General features: G+C 34.4%; 1 protein-coding gene across 1 annotated transcript in view; it reads right to left on the bottom strand.

Moving 5' to 3' along the window:
* olf186-M (Ki-ras-induced actin-interacting protein-IP3R-interacting domain olf186-M) overlaps positions 1-18,184 on the bottom strand; it is a 146,536-nt gene that overhangs the window by 11,395 nt on the left and 116,957 nt on the right. The window contains exons 6-8 of the mRNA XM_071595360.1: positions 9,937-10,241; positions 3,042-4,529; positions 1,051-1,380 (exon numbers count right to left, since the gene is read on the bottom strand). Coding sequence (XP_071451461.1) covers positions 1,051-1,380; positions 3,042-4,529; positions 9,937-10,241 — 2,123 coding nt within the window. The remainder of the gene's footprint in view (positions 1-1,050; positions 1,381-3,041; positions 4,530-9,936; positions 10,242-18,184) is intronic.

Raw genomic sequence — 18,184 nt, 5'->3', positions numbered from 1 at the left:
GCATAAATTAACAAAATATATTTAAAATTCTTTTAAAAATTTTCAGTCCCTGCCTGCAGGGACAAATAATGAGAAAAAGATGGGGTGAATGGTAATATGATGCTTCAATACTTTATTATCTAAATGAAAAAATCAAATCAACAGAAAGATTTTTATCATCAACCCAATATCTACACTCAATTTTATATAATGAAAGGAGAAACTTTGTAATTCCACATAGATTTATTACAAAGTTTCTCCTTTCATTATGTTAAGTCGATTCCATGAAGTCACGCCTGAGACAACGAATTACTCAATTTTATAATAAACCTATGAATGATGGCTCTAAAGCTAATAAAAGATTCAGTCTCAAAGTGCAATTTAAAGTACTCTTGGTAATAAATGCTTCAGGTTTTTCTAATATCATTTTGTTCACAGGGTAATTTTCATAAATTTCCAATTGTGCAAACAATTCGCACGATCAAACTCAATAACTATCACTTTTTACAAATATATCAGTTTTTAAATTGAGCAAAAAGTAACAGTTTTTTTCTAATACATCCCATTTTATGCTATTTCAACCTATGTGAACACAGTTCACAAATACAATTAAAAATTAACTTTTCAAAACTGTTTAAATAGAAAGATGCCATGCAAGGGTATACTACCAAACTCTAAAAATGCATTACAAGTAGTGCAACTAATACTTTTCCATATGCTTAAGTGCAAAAAATCAACAGCATGCATCACAAATATACCAAAATACTCAGTAACTAAAAATTACTCAACAAAGTCAATGCAGGAGTATACAGCCAATTAGTATTTCAGCAAACCAGTGGTTAAGCATAATCCACCTTGAAATCAATTTACTTAACCTCCACCAATAAACAAAGCAACCTAATTACCTCATTCTTCCTTCAGATATAAAAAAGTAACGTATCTCCTCCCATCCAGCATTCCAAAGAATAAGGCTGCCGACAGATCTTTTTCAATGTCTCACATGAAATATCCTTCACAGTTTCAAAAGCATTGACAAGTATCACTCATTGGAGCATAGATCACTTCACCTACCGTCATTTCTGACGAGAGTCCTTCAACACCATAGTATGCAGACGAGCCTACAGTGGTGGCACCATCAGGAGATGGTGTCTGGCTGCTCTCCTCTCTAACTATCCATTCCCTGCCTTTCCCAATGCCTCCCAAAGATGCTGGAGGCAACGGCCTTGCGGGCAGGTTCAACGGCATCCCTGTCACCTTTGTGCCAGGTGGATCCCACTCGAGGAAGCCACTGCTGTCCGAATGTGCACTTCCCGAGCGCCCATGAGGTGACAACGCTCGCCTCTGCCTCTCCTCCTCTCTCACTTGCTGAAACTCACTGTTCCTTTTCGGAATGCTGGGCACCTGCAATTCAAGCATTTCTTTTGTCCAGGCATGCAAGCATATCCTAATTGCAGGTTGACCCTTGCATAGATAGAAATGCAGATCAAAGAACTTACATTTGGAAAACAAAACCAAATATCAAAAGATGATCAATGAAAGGTGCTTTTGAAACTTCTGATAGGGTGACATTTAATGAAAATTATTCAAGGGGAGAAAATGTAAACAGAGGAGAAAAATATTATTCACTTATCAAAAAAGGTATCAAACCTGAGATTAGAATTGGTAGATGAGGTTGATGGCCTTCTTCCTGTAATTCCCTCATGTGATCAATAATAACTGTTTGTTTGTCGGGAGATTAACTCATATAATACATAAATAGGAAAACATAATACATCACCAAGATCATGTAAAAACATTAGAAATTATCCCTCTCCAGAAACTCCTACAAGAAAGAGAAAAGAAAGGTCTGAAAGATTCTTTTTCTTTTCTTAATAAGACAATTGTTGATTGGAACAGTTTACCTGCAAAACTATTTGAGCCCTTTCCTAACAGGGTGAACACTTTTAAGAAAAGATGTAAACAATTTATGTTATAATTTGATTGATGTATTGTGTACAATTTAATGTAACAGCTTAATTTTTTTTTTCTTGTTTATTGGGAAACTTGTTCATGAGATGGGAATTTGCTTTTTTTTGTGTTTGAGATTTGTGTTAGGAAGTTCCCTTTAAGTGTATTTTTTTGCTGACTGATTTTATTTATTATCTTTTGTGATATTAATTCATGTCATGATATGTCATGTTATTTTTTCCAGGGCAAGTTTGATTATAATACTTGGGACTTGTGTGCCACCTGACATTGTCTATCTGCACATGTAAGTTTTAATAATAATAATAATAATATAATATATATATATATCCTGAATGAGCTTTTGAAAAATGAGATCTCGTGAGTTGCTTTGAGCTCATCTCTCAATTTACCTAGGTGAAAGTTGAGTTTGCCAGTTCTTTCCACAGTGGAATTTGTGATTTCCAAGAATGGTCTCATATACAGAAAACTATAGAGCACAGGTTTGATCTAGGATGCCCAAGATTTGGGGGAGAGAAATTCTCATAAACCCTATTCATAATATACAAGATGTATACTTGTATTGACACCCTCTAACCAAAGGCTACCACAACTTCAAAAGGTCAGGCCAAACAAAGGAAAAGGAGTAAGGGTAAATTAACCATTTGATGAGAAAAGGAAGGAATGAGGTCGTGAAAGAACTGTTGTGGACTGCAGAGAATGAGGGATTCATTAAAAATTCAAATTTAATCTTATTTTCCTATAGTCACACCTTGACCATGAATTAGGCAACTCAAGAAATTTGACATTTATCAAAAAATAAGAGTTAAATACCTAAAAATGTTTACATTTCTACAATTTACAAATTTATAATTAGAATGTCCTATGCACAAACTTCTTATGAATAGTTAGCTGAATATTTTAAGCAAAGGTGAAAATTAATCCCAAATTCAATTTTGTTTTGATGAAAATTACATACGACTACACACAAAACTTAAAATTAATATCTAAATATGCAAACCAATGCTGAAGGCAATTCTTTGAAGGAAATTGATAATCCAGCATATACATTATATGAGGTATTTATATACATGAATAAATAAATGTGCCTCACTCACCTCTTCTACCTTCACTTCAGCAGATGCACAATTGGTCATTACAGGTTCAGCTACCACTGACGATACCTCGCTGACCTGCTGAGAAGGCTCTGCTGTTGACACTTCCTCTGACTGACTATTGGGAGTTACAGCTCTTGGTGTTTCACTCAGAGCATCCACTGCCAAATCGACACCAGTTGGTTCCACTATTTCCTCCTCAATTTCAACCTTTGACTGGCGTTTCAAACTTCCCCTCCTAATGTTGTGAGAAGAAACACTTGAATCTTGAGCAGAGGAACATGATGAAAAATTCGAGAGGCTTGAGACTGAAGGTAATTTGTACTCCTGGGGAACAGACTCAGCTAACGATACATCTCCTTTCCCAAAATCTAAATTTTTCCCCACTTGATCATCCTGCACACTCAAAACTGTATTGGATTTGACTATGGCACTATCTTGTTCCACCACTTTGAACACATCTACCGAAGAAATGACTGTTTCGGGATAATTCTCTATCCCATTATCCGTTTCGCTCACCATCAATGGTTCTATAACAGGAGGAGGAGAAGAAGGAGAGAGGGGAATGGCTTTTGGGGGATCTATCACCACATCTGGCTGCTCGCTAACTTCACTTTGGTCCAACTCCAATTCCCACAAGCCTTCGTGCACAGGGTTCTCTTCCATTTGACTCGAACCCACCGCCATCTCCGACACAAGGGCGTGGGACCCACCCTCGCTTGAGCCCGTTTCCATCTCATGGCCCTCGCACTCACACCCTTCCCTCCCATCAGCAGATGCCCACTCCTTGTCTCGTTCGTCCACGCTCCCGAGGATCCACTTCTCCTGCCTACCCTCCTCCTGCCCCTCCACGCCCTCACCATCCCCCTCATCAATCGACAGGAACCTCGGCCTCTGTCCCAGGGGTGCAAAGTGAGTGCTCGAGCTGGGCCCATCCCCCATCTCCTCCCAGCTGCTCAGACTTGTTGAACTCATCCGCTTGCCGAGAGGCCATGGTCCACTGGGTGCTGTGCAATCAGAACTGCTGTTAACACTCGCTCTTGTTTTTGCCAGAGTCCTCCCACCCGATGATCGTGTGGATGTGCTCCGCCTAAAGTTTGGAGCGGAATCGGTATCGCTATCGCTATCACAACTTGTCAGACTAGTAACAGACGAGATGATGGAGTCCTTGTGTAGAAGGGGTGGCTTGGGTGGCAACGTCGGACTGGCTGCCATCTCCTTTGGAGGTGTTAGGTCCTCTATCAGGTCGCCATCGTGGTCAAAGGTGAATGACCGCTGGCCGATGATCATCCTCTTACGAGGCATCTCGGGTGACTTGTTACCCTGCGAATCCAGAAACTTCCGGTTGTCGGGCGTGAGGACACTCAGTGACGCACGGCTTGTGGGGCTGCATGCAATCCCAGAGCCATCGTCCGTCGAGGCGGCAGACTCCCCGCCCACACTGCTCATTCGGGTCAGGATGCTCGTTCGGTGCATCACGTTGCGGGCCACCTGGGAAACGTTGGCAAACGTGCTCGTTGGAGCTGGTGGTTGGATAGGAGAAAGAGATGCTTCTCTAAAAGGTCTGGAGGGGCCTTTAGCCCCAGACAGAGCCTTCAAATCCTTTCCTTGATTGTGACTTTCAGTTTTTTTGCACTCAGCTCATTAACAATCCCATGCAATTGCTTTCATTAGATCAACCTTTTAAGCCTTCAAAAATGAATATTGCTTGGCAAAGCCTCAAGCTATTCTAATAGTCTATACAGAATGGGTCAAATTGCACTTTCTCTCCAGGTGAAGTTATTCTTAAATTTCAAATGAATAAAGAAATATGAATGCTCAAGACTTTTGAAAACTCCAAAGAGCTAATAAAAGTTAGATTAAGCAGTTACTTTGCGATAAAAGCTAGTGAAAACTATCATCTGGAAACTATATAGAAATTGCATTGCACATAGTTACACTTAAGATGCGCATGAAAGAAGTTATGTTTATTGCGTACCACAGAGACAAAAATATACCACAACTTCCTTATTGTTTGTGTTTTTCAATTCGAGTATCAAAATAGACCTATTCATTCTAATTAAAAGTTACAAACATTTATACAACTTGGCCATCCTATATTTAACACACTGAATAACATGATAAGCAACCCAAGTAGCAAAGGATTGTGGAAGGATAACTGCACCAGGCACCAAAGCAAGATGAGTGCAAATTGAACTGTTTTAATATATGTTTAACAAAAGCCATCACTGCAACCCATAAAAGTAGGATATCATTTTAAACCTTCAAACATATTCTTATTTGCTAGGTATTCTATTCACTTAGATCCAGAGCTAATAGGATCAACTAATATATCATCTTACAAACATGTAATCTATTTATATTTTTCCATTGTGATCTACTCTTCTCTGCTAAGATATCCCATGTTGTGATGATGTTAATAATTAGTTGCATAGCTCTGTCATAGGAGAAAGATGTCCTCAGCACATATTTCAGAGTTAATAGCCAAATCTATCATTTACCAGTCACATAGCAAACATGAATATGTAACTCAAGCCAAGAAATCCAATTCAAAGAAATTGTTGGAAATGCCGTGACAGTAACTTTTGCAGGGTTTTGGGCTAGCATGCACAAAAATTGAGAGATCCTCATTAAAAGAAATCGTTTGCCTTGACAGGGATTCAAATAGCCTGAGGGCATACCAACTCTTGTCAGATAAGCTCCAACATGACATCTGCCTATTAACTGAGGATTTATAGAGGTTTCAGGAATGGCATACTAGTATTAATTAGGAATTCTACTTTTTGTATTACATACTAAGTCATAAGTAATCATGTAGCATGTCCAACATTACAGTCTGCAAGATCAAATACAAGCTTGAATATTATGGTTAGTTATATGTTTTAATTTGACTTATTTCAGACTCTGTAGAAAATGTCCCACCAATAACTAAGGAGTATAAATAGGAAATGAGGTCATTCATATTAAAACCCTGTGAAAATGGATAGTTCATTTAATATTGCACTAATTGATTGGTTTTAAGGTTTCATGTTTACATTCCACATTGGGCATGAATATTGAGATGCAATCAAGTGAATTTTCTATTAAAGAGTTCACATTTTATTGAAATACCACCCACTAGAATGTCTTACTGCAGTCACTCAAATCCCAGTCAAGGAGTAAGATTTTTCTCTGAAAGTATATCACAATTGTGATAGAAGTTAACCCGATTTAATGATACAATATCCTAAGAGATTCCCTGTTTAGGATGTTCTTAAAACTACTAAACTGAAGAAAACATCCATCAACTATTGAAGACAAAGTTGAAGAAGGATTATAATGTGCTAATCTCACACCAATATGATGCCAAAGTAACTAGGATAATAATAAGCTAAAATTTCTATGGTCCTCGCCAAGAAGAAAATATGCACCGGAAATTCTGCAGTGACCTGCATTTTAACTACTCCTAGCAAAGACAAAATGCTTCAATAGAACAAGACCAGCAATGAGCGGGATCATGCATATCATGAAAAAACACACCCAACATGTCACTTTTAATGCCCTGGAAATCAGCCTTCATCCACCTGAGGTCCAGGTCCATGTATTTGGAAACCCTATGCATACAAAGGGATATTTATATGTTACACAAAAGACCCTAAATGCAGTTAGAAGCATAATACGTTTGAGGCATTATTTTACTTTTTTATTTTAGTAGGTACACTCACACTTAATATATGCCACTCATTCCAAAATTACCATAATTTAATTCCTGACAATGCATCTTATATATATTTACAACATATTTACTTGGAGAAATATTTGCATTCATTTTTTTAAATGTTATAACTTAACTAATAAATATGAAGAAATTTAATCCCAAAAATATTCTTTTCTGCCAAAGTTCCCAGGATTTTCTACCCTTATTCATCAGCAGAATATTTCTTTTAAGTTTCTAATGGCAATTTAGTTTCTGGAAGTATGGACAAGAAACAATTTTAAGCTTCAAACCAAAGAGAAACAGAAAGCTATGATCATTATGTTATATGGTTATATGTTGGTATTCTCTCTCACTATCCGGACATCTAGCAGCTTTGGGAGCAAGGAAGGTGGCCAGAGGTGACTTTGAAACCCCATGCCACAAAGTTTGTCCTCGAATTTCTTAAGAGGAATTCTATTTGTGCTTTTCTCTCTTGTAATTCCCAATCTTTTAATTGACAATGAGCCGGTGTATCTACAAAACAAAATATATTTTTAAATAATGCTCCAAGTCATGTTTTTTAATTTACTCTGGAACAGTTTAAAATGAGCAATCCAAATTTGCATTAATTCATCATTGCATTGCATGCGAGTCACTTTTAAAATATGTTTAACATCAGATTTAATGAATCTTTTTGGGCGATAGGTGATTCTTACCACTACTATAAGTACACCAAAATGACTTTATGCTGCAAATTTAATTAGCAGACACAGACTGCTTTCCTTTTTCATTCTCAGTGCATTAAGTACCTTTTTGAGTGTCATTCAATGACTAAGATGAGAAGAGGATTTAAACCTGATACTTTTGAGGCCTCACTACCATATTAAATAATTAACCATGGCATTGAAGCTTCATTCCTAATAACTACTTTGACTTGAAAAGGAATTCCATTTGTGCTGTCATAAAAATCTGTGATTTTGAAATTTTGTTCATAATATTTATAGTAAGCTGAGCCAACCGTTACACTTTTCCCGCAAAATTTTCATCTCATGATGAAAAATGCTCATAACAGAATGATGAGTTGAGCCATGCTCAATATTCCTGTTCTAAATAGGTTAAAACCCACAGCTTCACATTCACTCAAGGATATCAAAACAAAAGTTAACCTCCCAAAATGATCTCCAATCCTGACAGGAATTTACCCTTACCACTTCAAACATACAAAATCAATGGGAGTCAGTTACTTGCAAATGGAATGTTCCTTGGGAGAGTAACTATTTAAATATAACAGAAGAAGGGAAAGTGAATCAATAGAGCAGAGAAAAAGATCTTGGATGCAGTTAATGAAATAAGTAAAGGATGACATGAAAGCAAAAGAACAAGTATATTGCAAATGAAGATGTTACCAGAAACTAAAAATTTAACATTTGCATCAATCAGTGCCGAAGACCACCAATGATGATCCCATTGATAAATTTTACACATTCTCACTGAAATTTTCTTAATTAGGTAATGCCATCATCATCATGTCTGAGCCAATCAATTTTATCAATATGCTTTCTGGTTTATTAACTATTACCCAAATCATCAATTTTTGAATACTGACTCAAAGTTATAATTTTGTAAAGTTACTGCTGAAAGCTAGCAGCCACTGTAATACAATCCATATTCTCTGGTGTCTATATTGTGTAGGCCAAAAGTATTTACATGACTATGTATCACACCAACATGGAAAGGTGATGCAAACGTGGGATCCAACTAGGCATTGCATGTTTTATAATTACATTTTTTTATCTCTTTTATCAGAAGCTTTTTGGATTTTGTTGCTTCAGAACATTTTGTAGCATGTGAACAATTTATACTGATAACTTGGTAGTATTTCTTGAAGATAATTGACTTTAGTAACCTCAATTGACACAATGAGTGCAGCTATAACTAAATTTATACAGAGATAAATAATGCAATATTAGCATATTTCCTGTCCAGATACGGATGAAATCATTCCTTAGTACAGATACTGATTTCAGGAGGTTATAACCAACTTGAGGTAATGTTTACTTATGCTATCAGAAAATAATAATTCTAATAAAGTCTATTTGAATGAGAATGAGACTACAGCAGTCCTTTCTTCCAATAACCCTCCAATCGGATTTAAATAGAATGTCATTTTAAATTAAGTATGCTAATATAAAACTATAAGTATATAAAATTATGCACATTTAATGCATGCATAAAATGTATATGTTGTTATATATGCAGGAAAGATGATAGAATGGTAGATTGATAAATCTGGTAGAAAAAAAACCAATGCAGAAATTCAACAACACAGAAAGAGGATGAAAATCCTGTGGAAATGTGAATTATACGGCAATAATAATTCACTGCAAAGAAATTCAAAGGATTCTGCAAGAATCACCAAAGTAACAACTTCAGCACAGTCTTAAGCTGTTGTGTACACAACTTTGCAAAGATTTTCAGTGAAAAAATCACCCCACCTTGAGAAAATTCAAACCCAGAGCCCCAAATTCCATTGATTTCCACCGAATTCCACCCAAGCAAAATTTGCACATTTCACAATTACACTGATACTTCACATAATTTCCCAGAATGCAAAAAATTAATCCACATTGTTAATAGTGTTAGTACTGTGCTATTATGGAGTACAAGTCATTTACTTCATGAATAACTCTTACCTGAATTTCATTTTAGACTTGGTCAATTAACAGTTAACTAACAATCTGTGTCAATGGAAAAATTATTTCTGATTTTACTTGCTAATTACTCACTAATCAACAAAAATTTAAGATTTGAATCATGATTTGATGCGCAAAAAATCCTACTTAACACACCCCTCATTCATCTTTAAGGCTGAATACTATGTTTAATGGCAGATTAAGAGATAAAATCATTAAATTGTATTTAATTAACTATTGCAGCTAATGTTTTATGACAACTGAAGAACATTAATTTTATTACTTTGAAGGTTAAAAATAAAATCCATATTACAAATACATGGGAATACCCAATAAAGTACAAAAACTTATGCAATAAACCAAAACATGCCATTACCAACACAGGCAAAAAAACCAAGGCATAAATCTCATCACACCTTAAAACACGGACTCATAGATTTATATCACTGAATGAAAACAGTTAACCTTCCCAACATTGGTTCAGCCATTCAGCAGTAAGGATGTAAAGAAACATTTTCAAAATACTTACCTTTGAGAACTTTGTGGTAGTAGGCTGAGATTCTACAGGGGAAATGATGGGAGAGTGGGCAATGGGTGGTGTTGGCTGGGGTTGTGGTTGTTGCTGCAGGAACTGCAGCCTCTCATCCTCAAGTGGCGAGCAAACCATGGGGCTTGACGGGGAAAAGGGTGGTGTGGGGGGAGGTGTGGGACTGTGGCAATTGGGGCCGGTGCCGAAAGAAGCAACTGAACCTCGTGAGCTGTTCTCTCTTTCATGTTCCCTCAGTTTCTCCATTATCTTTGCAACAATAACGGAAGGGACAGTGTGTGATGGACCTGCAGAGGGGAAAGACATGTATTGAATTAAAAATGTATTCATGCAGATTTCATAGTAATACATTAATTATTCTAAAGTGATTTCAAGCAAGACACATATATGACAGGGTGCTTAATTTTTTAAAGTTTCATTTAAACAAATAAATAAGATGCAGGTAAAAAAAATGAAAATAATCTGTCAATACCTCTGGCATTGACCACTATACAGTAGAAGCCTGTTTTACACTGTCAGCCATAGTATTTTTGCATACTAGCAGAGTTTGCTTTCAGCATGAAATTACTAGTTTCACAGTTCTGAGATTACTCAAAGTCCAAGTTGATATATATATTTATCCAAAAGTATCCCTTGTATCGTATGATCAATTTTTTTCAAGATTTTATGGCAAATATTTATATCACTATGAGAGAATAACTGATAACATACAGACAATATGCAGCATTTACAACTATAGACTTGCACAGTGCATCCTCAACTACAAATGGTATATGCATAAAAAATCAGTTTAATAAAATATTTCCAGTTCCAACATTCATGAAATTATATTTTTAAGCTATTAAATTCACCTCTTTGGAAATACTTAACCTGTAATTAAAGCACATTGAGTAAGATTTGGTATGATGAGAAATGCACTACGTCATTTGCAATTCTGCAAGATCATTAAATTTCATTTGTAAATATATATAAGATGAATAAAGGAGAAGCATCAGTTAGATGTGTACATTTACACATCTAACTGATGCTTCTCATCTTTACGTGCGTCATCATTTTTTATCTGCAAATTAAATGAAACTTTTGCTAGAGTTTTCAAATGATATAGGCGGATTTGTTGTAAGATTGATGAACTTACAACCTTGACAGAGCAAACCTACTGCTGCTATAAGCTTCCACTGCTGTAAAAATTATGAATATTAACAACTGATCAAAGAAATTTTACTTAGGTCTCAAAGCTGCACAAAGAAGAGGAAAAGTTATTCAAACAAAATAATTGTTATTCTCTTCCAGTAATCTTAAATGTTACAGTGTAACTTATGGGAGACAGTGTATCAGGTTTCTAATGCTAGGCTCTGCATAAGATTGCATGAAATGATAAATTTGAATAATCACAACACATTCACATCCACATAAAAATATTATTGTAAAAGAAAATACATTAAAGATATATTAACATTAAGATAAAATGTGACAACTAATAGAAACACAGGTCATGCATGAGCTCAAAGGGTTTTCAAAACAACAAGCAATACAAAAAACTCTATCTGATGATAATCTCAAGCAACTTTAGCAATTAGCATAACTGTTAACACCTATACACTTGATTGTGTGTGCATGATGAATGAAGTAAGGACCTAAACCTGACTCTAGCAAAAATCACAAAGACTCAATAAAATGTTAAGCAAAGGCATCCCAAAAAATATACTAGTTCCAGAAGTTCATCCTCACATATATGCTATTCATAAATACTCATGCTTCCTCCTCACAGCACTTCAAGGCACACCATTCTCATTTTCTGAAAACCACATGAGTAAATTAAGCACTTTTAATTTTCAACTTATGATTGATATTATCTATTTGAATAATTTTTACACGTTCATTTTAAATTTTATAGAGTTTTATAAAAATCAACATATTTTCTTGGAATATTTAGGACGAAAGGCGTGACTTTTACTAAAACAGGTTCTGTGTAAAAATCACTCATGATTTGCGATTTTATGATGCACCAACCCGTTAGTTTCTCTACAGTAATACACCGACACTATTAAGGGAAGCTGTTTGATAGACAGTCATCACCACAATCACAGGGTACAAATAAACAATTTCATTACATCAATTCAAATTGCTATCACATCAAAATCGTTCAGCAGAGGATGATATTTTAGAATACAAGTTCAAGGAAAGAGCATGCATAGAACATTTAAAGCATTAGGAACAAATTCGGCTTCTAGACCATATGTTTCAGTGCATCAGAAAAATTTAATCAGTAAAAAATATAATTTGACTGCAATTAAAAAATAATAAACACAAAAATAAAGCAGTAACTTCATTAAAAACTCTACTACAGGAACATTTTTGTTTTGTGCCACTGGTTTAACAATATGGTATGCATAATTTTTCATGCTGAAAATAAAAATGCTACACAATATGACAATATTTAAATATTACCATGGATATTCATAGATTAATAGCTACTGCAAAATACCAGGAAAATTAAACAAAACATTTTGGCTTTCATGTATCTAATAGATCACAAAAAACAAATAAACAACCGGAACATTATCATGCATCAGAAAAATATTGACAAAGAAACACAAACTGAAAATTTCGAAATAACTTGCCTTTTTGAAGGATTTGATATGGCTGCAACAGCAATAACAAATCTTGCATTCATGACAAAATTTGACCCCTTTTATTTACATGTCCATATACAAACATAATAACATATTTCAGAGATATTCTCAACATTACATTTGAACCAGTCAAAGAGTTTGACACAATCATCAAAAACAGGTATACCAAAAACATGTTTAAATATTATGTACTCGTAACATTCTGCGGCAGTGAATATTCACATGTTCCATTTATTCAGTGTACCAAAAATTTGCAAGTTGACAACAAATCTGCTAATTAGGATTACCATTAAATGGCTACATAGTTTAAAAATTTGGTGGGGATAATGTGTAATGCTTAAATAATGTCAATACATGAAAACATTCATTTTGACCACTGCCAACTATGATAATCATTATGCAGAGGTACTAGTCTCAGAGGAAGAAGTGTAACTGATGTGGTTTATTACCCAATTTATTGTGAATTATTCAGAGATATTATGAGATTAAGAAGATGGCTAAATTATGGGGGGATACATATTCAATGAACTCCTATACTGCAGTGAGTGTTCACTTAATTTCATAGAGTAATCAAATATTTAAAATGAAAATGAGAGTGATTCCGCAAACTTATTCTGGAATTTTCAAAACATTATAAAGTTCAAGATCATTCATAGTTTTCAGAAATTGTTACAACTCAATCTACTGGAGTATCAAGGGCATCTAAAATGAGTTTTAGATATGCAAAACATCTGTGTGTAGTAGTTACTGCTCCTCGTAACAAGAGTATCATAAAATAGAATTGCTTCACATTATGATAAAAACATGACAAGATTGTTAATAAATGTGTCCCAGAAAGTTACTTGTAATACAATTGTAAAAAATACATCCAGGGTGTGGGATTTAAAGGATATACGTTGAACATTTATAATAAAAATAAAGATCACTTGAATTTTACACCTGAAAACTAGTATTTCTGGAGGTATTGATTTCTCCTGAACTGAAACAAATATTTTCTCATTCAAGTATTAGATACTTGCATTTCCTTTTATTCATCTAAAATAACATACAAATTGATTACCTCTTCATTAAAATATTCATTAAAAGACAATAGAAATGTTCTCTTAATATTGTGTAATTTATTGGTAGATGACCATAAAAAACAATGAAGTTAAACTGATGATAATTTCTCTTCATTGTGTCTAGTGTTATTTCAGTAACCTTATGTACATGTATATAAATGATTGGGAGTTTCATACTTATCAACATATGTGCCTTCTTTAATTCAATTAGACTGGGGGAGCCACAAGAGAAGTCATTTTTCGAAAGATTCACTTTTTCCAGATACACTTTCATAATATCATGACTAAAATTTCATTCCAATTAGATTTTCATTGAAATTAGAATTTCCTGATATCTCATTTACTCCCAAGGAACATCATGAATCTGCAATCAAAGTCATTCACACTACTTTACATCAGAGAATGAAATTACAAGAGATTCTTACAGTTAAAAACTAAATGTTCATTACATTCATAGCATGCTGACAGTGGTGTTCAAACTAATACATATTATCAAGCATCAAGCTGGCAACACAACCAACAAGGGATGATATGAATTGGTATTTGGTATTTTAAAATTGCAATGCAAGATAATACAATAACACAGAATTTTAATTCTGAACACATGAGATTATCCTGGAATAACTCCACGTTTCCAACAACATAAAGGGGGATATAATTTACCAAAAACATATTTAAGTACAAAAATGTATGCATAAAAATAATTTTTAAGAAATGTACATTTTCTCATACACACACATGACTACAAAAATTATTTCACAAGAAGAAAAATCATAATAAAAAAAAATGAATTAAATATAATTACTGATTGAAAAGTCACTCCAAAAAACTTGATTACTAAAAACAACACACATAAATGACAGCAAAAAAATTTAAATGTTAAGAAAGAGGAGTGTCAATATTCTAGGTTTGGTCCAGATACTTCAGCCTAGACCGATGCATCTCATAAACTCTTGAGATGTGAGCTCTACCCGCTATATTTCCACAAGATACAAAATCACCAATTTCCACACTCCCCTCCACCCCTCCCCTTCACATAACAGTTGAAACAAGTCATCAGATATGATATTTATTATTATACATCTCCAGTGAATACTCAAGTCTCTCTCTACTCTCAGATATCTGATTTGTACCGTAGTTACTGGGACACCATCCAACTGAAGATTGCAACACTGCTCAATAATTAAATATCCAAATGTTTACATTTGCATTACACTAGCACTAATTATTTGAAATGGTTAGATGTCAAGAATATAATATGATATTATTCTTTTAAACAACAAACATTATCATGCCTTTTTAAAATAATGCAGGCACATCACACATTTTATCTTGATTGGGAAATGAAAATCATTTTGCCGATTGGGATTCAAAAGTCCTTAGAATGATTACCGCAAAGAATCTATACATGAACTCGATTCCTCAATCTTGACATTTTTTGCTGTTATCATGTATTTGTCCCAGTTTTATTTCATTCTTCATGTAAAGGTATAAATAAATGGCTCGATATTAGCTGATTTGGTGATAAAAAAATGTTCACAGAGCTAGGAATGAGAAGAGATGAATATGAAAACTTGCACCTTGTTCAAATGAATTGCTCTACCAAGAAATAATGCCCAAGTCAAGATGCACGGTTACCATGTCATATGAAAGTGGAGCAGTTTACTTTTTCTACAATATTCTGAATCCCACAGTACATCTGGTATAATCTTCATTTTAAGGCAAAAATGAGCCATAAAATTTGAACTATGAAAGTTAGAGAGCCTGTAAAATTGTATTCTGTCAACAGCTTGGGTTACACATATTGAAGAGCAACCACTTATCAAAAATAATTATTGTATTAGTAAAGAAAGGGTCATTCGGCAGGAATAATTTGGTGGCATAGCTCGTAAAATCAAATTTTGTGGATGAAAAGTTTTAATACATTAGTGCTTAATAAGAAAATAATGTCTAGTTGGAAAATAATTAATTCCAAGAGCAGAGAGACCAAGTTCACCCTCACCCAACAAACATATTCATTAACTTTAACTAAATTTTCACTACTATGTAACAATACCAGATTGGTAATTAAACAAGCTATGTAACAATACATCAACAGCCTTCAATATATCCCAATTTATTTTTGTGTATTTACCCCAAACTTAATGGATATAATATTTTTTTTAATATTAGGAACAACAGTTGCCAAGACAGAGTACTACAAAATTAACTTATTTAGCTTCATAACTTTGTCTTGCAGTCATACACTATTGAGTCATTAAAACACAATAGGAATAGTCAGAAGAAATCAATTGTAAAACAGCAAAAATAATCGAAAGCAACACAAGATATGAACAAGAAGAAATGCATATGACACTTCACGGAAAGAAGTTAAAAAATATTAATTTCCATTCATTTATGATTTCGCCAATTGCTCTCAAATATAACTGAAGTAATTGTACAGTAATGATCCATTCAGCAACTTATTCTGAATATAAGGCCACTTTGAAACAAAATATTGACTACATTAAGTAATGGGGCTATTTTAAAGCACTAGCAAAGAATACCATGTCTTCATTTAATTTTCAACCGCCAAGATAATTAGGAACCTAAAATTTTTCATGCAAAACTTAAATGGAAAAAGGGAGGCTTATATTCAAAACAATATGAAAATTTTGGTAGATACTGAGTGTTTTTGTTACTGACCATTCCATTCAGCACTGAAATGGCAAAAAGTACACCCTGAGAGAAACGATCTGCATAAATAATTAATATAAATATCAGGGACGTTTAACATTCCATATGAAAATCCAAGCATGCTAAGTGAGTGTAAGTCATTTTAATTGTTCAACTAGTTTCCAAGTGAAGTTGCCATACACAAGCTCTCTTCTGGATGCATTCTGAGTTTCAGTTTGCTTTACGTTCAAGAATGTGGAATCATTTTCCATGAAGGAAGGACATGACACTTTCACAAATAGCTTTGATTACCAATGACACCTACCCTGCTGAAAATATTCACATAGAAATCATGGTATTCTTCTTGTTACGTTCAACATTCAAACATTTGCAGCAGCTATATTTAATACCATCACAGCATCGTTTCATAAAAAATCATAGTAAAATTTACCGATGAAAACATTTTTAAATTCAAAATAACCCCTTCAACTATCTGAGAAACATCAATAGGATAGGAAAGATAAGAGTCTAAATTTGAAATAACTTTACATGAATAGCACCTGCTTAGTTATAGTTCAACTGCAGTGCAATTTTCCTGCAGGAAACTTTCACAATGGCAAAAAATCTATCACATTGCTCAAACAAGAACTTATTTTCATTTGATATCAAAAGCTTTCGTAAACCCTCTATTTACTTTCAAACCCTACAATGACAGCTTTTAAACTGAATGATATCATAAATGTCAACGTTATAAATCTTTTTGCATTGCATAAACCAACTTCATGTATCTTTCTTTAATAAAGGAAATTTGATTTAAATATTTACAAATGATCCCACATCACTATGAACTAATGCAATAAAAATCATAAGCAGGATATTGAAAGCAATTATCTCATTCCACTTGTGTTTTCTATAGCACGGTAATGGAGCCACAATATTTTTTGTCATGTACACACACACATGTTGAATTATATACTCATAGAAAAATTGCTTTTCAACAGTTCACTCTATGATCTCTATAAAGAGCCACTATTTTAATAACTTTCAAATAAATAATACACTTGAAGCACAAACTTAGTAGGAAATTCATAGATATGAAAAAACCTTATTTAAAGTAACTGTATCATGGAAGCAACCTACAATAGGCCATATTGCCATGAAACAGCATACATTTTTTGAAAAGGTATAATAAATTAAATTACATTGCATAATCCCATAATGAGCACATATAATGGCCATTTTATGTTCTTACCCACAATATCATTTCTATGTCCACTACTTTGTTAGAAGCAGCTAATTATGAGTCAGACAATAAGATCTTAAAAAATAACATCCTCCTTAGCTCTAAGTTATCTAGGAAATCGCACACTTCCATCGATTCTTTAAATATGCTACAGCCATTTGACAAGTCAACTCCTAATGGATGGATTTAAAAATCTTCATGCACCAACCATGGTCATTGGAGGTAATGTTGGAGACATGAAATGTACGCCGTAAGCACTGAGACGAGAGGAAAAAACAATGTAAGCAGCTGTATAGCAGCCAACCTTAAGAATATAATAGGGACCTTTCTTTTCAACAGAGAGAAATTTCACACGTTATGAATCCAATCAACCATTAAACATATGAGACCAGTTCCTCCTTTGTTTCTTCATCATCCTCTTCACTTCCCCAATCTGACTCGAATTTACTCTGAGCATCCATCTCCTCGCCGATAACAGACGGAGCTGGACTGCGGAATTTGACTGAAAGCAGTCGCGCTGAAGTTCTTGGACTGGGACCAATGCTCGGGGGAAGGAGGAGGTGGCGTGGGGATCTGGTTGTTGCTTCGTACGGGGACGGGGAACGCGAAGAGAGCCCAGCACGAGCCTGGGTCATAAG

Source organism: Hetaerina americana, unplaced genomic scaffold (assembly GCF_022747635.1).
Source record: "Hetaerina americana unplaced genomic scaffold, ioHetAmer1.1.p SCAF_7, whole genome shotgun sequence".
Lineage (NCBI taxonomy): Eukaryota > Metazoa > Arthropoda > Insecta > Odonata > Calopterygidae > Hetaerina > Hetaerina americana.
Note: the sequence above shows the minus strand (reverse complement) of the source record. Positions and strands in the feature narration are given on the sequence as shown.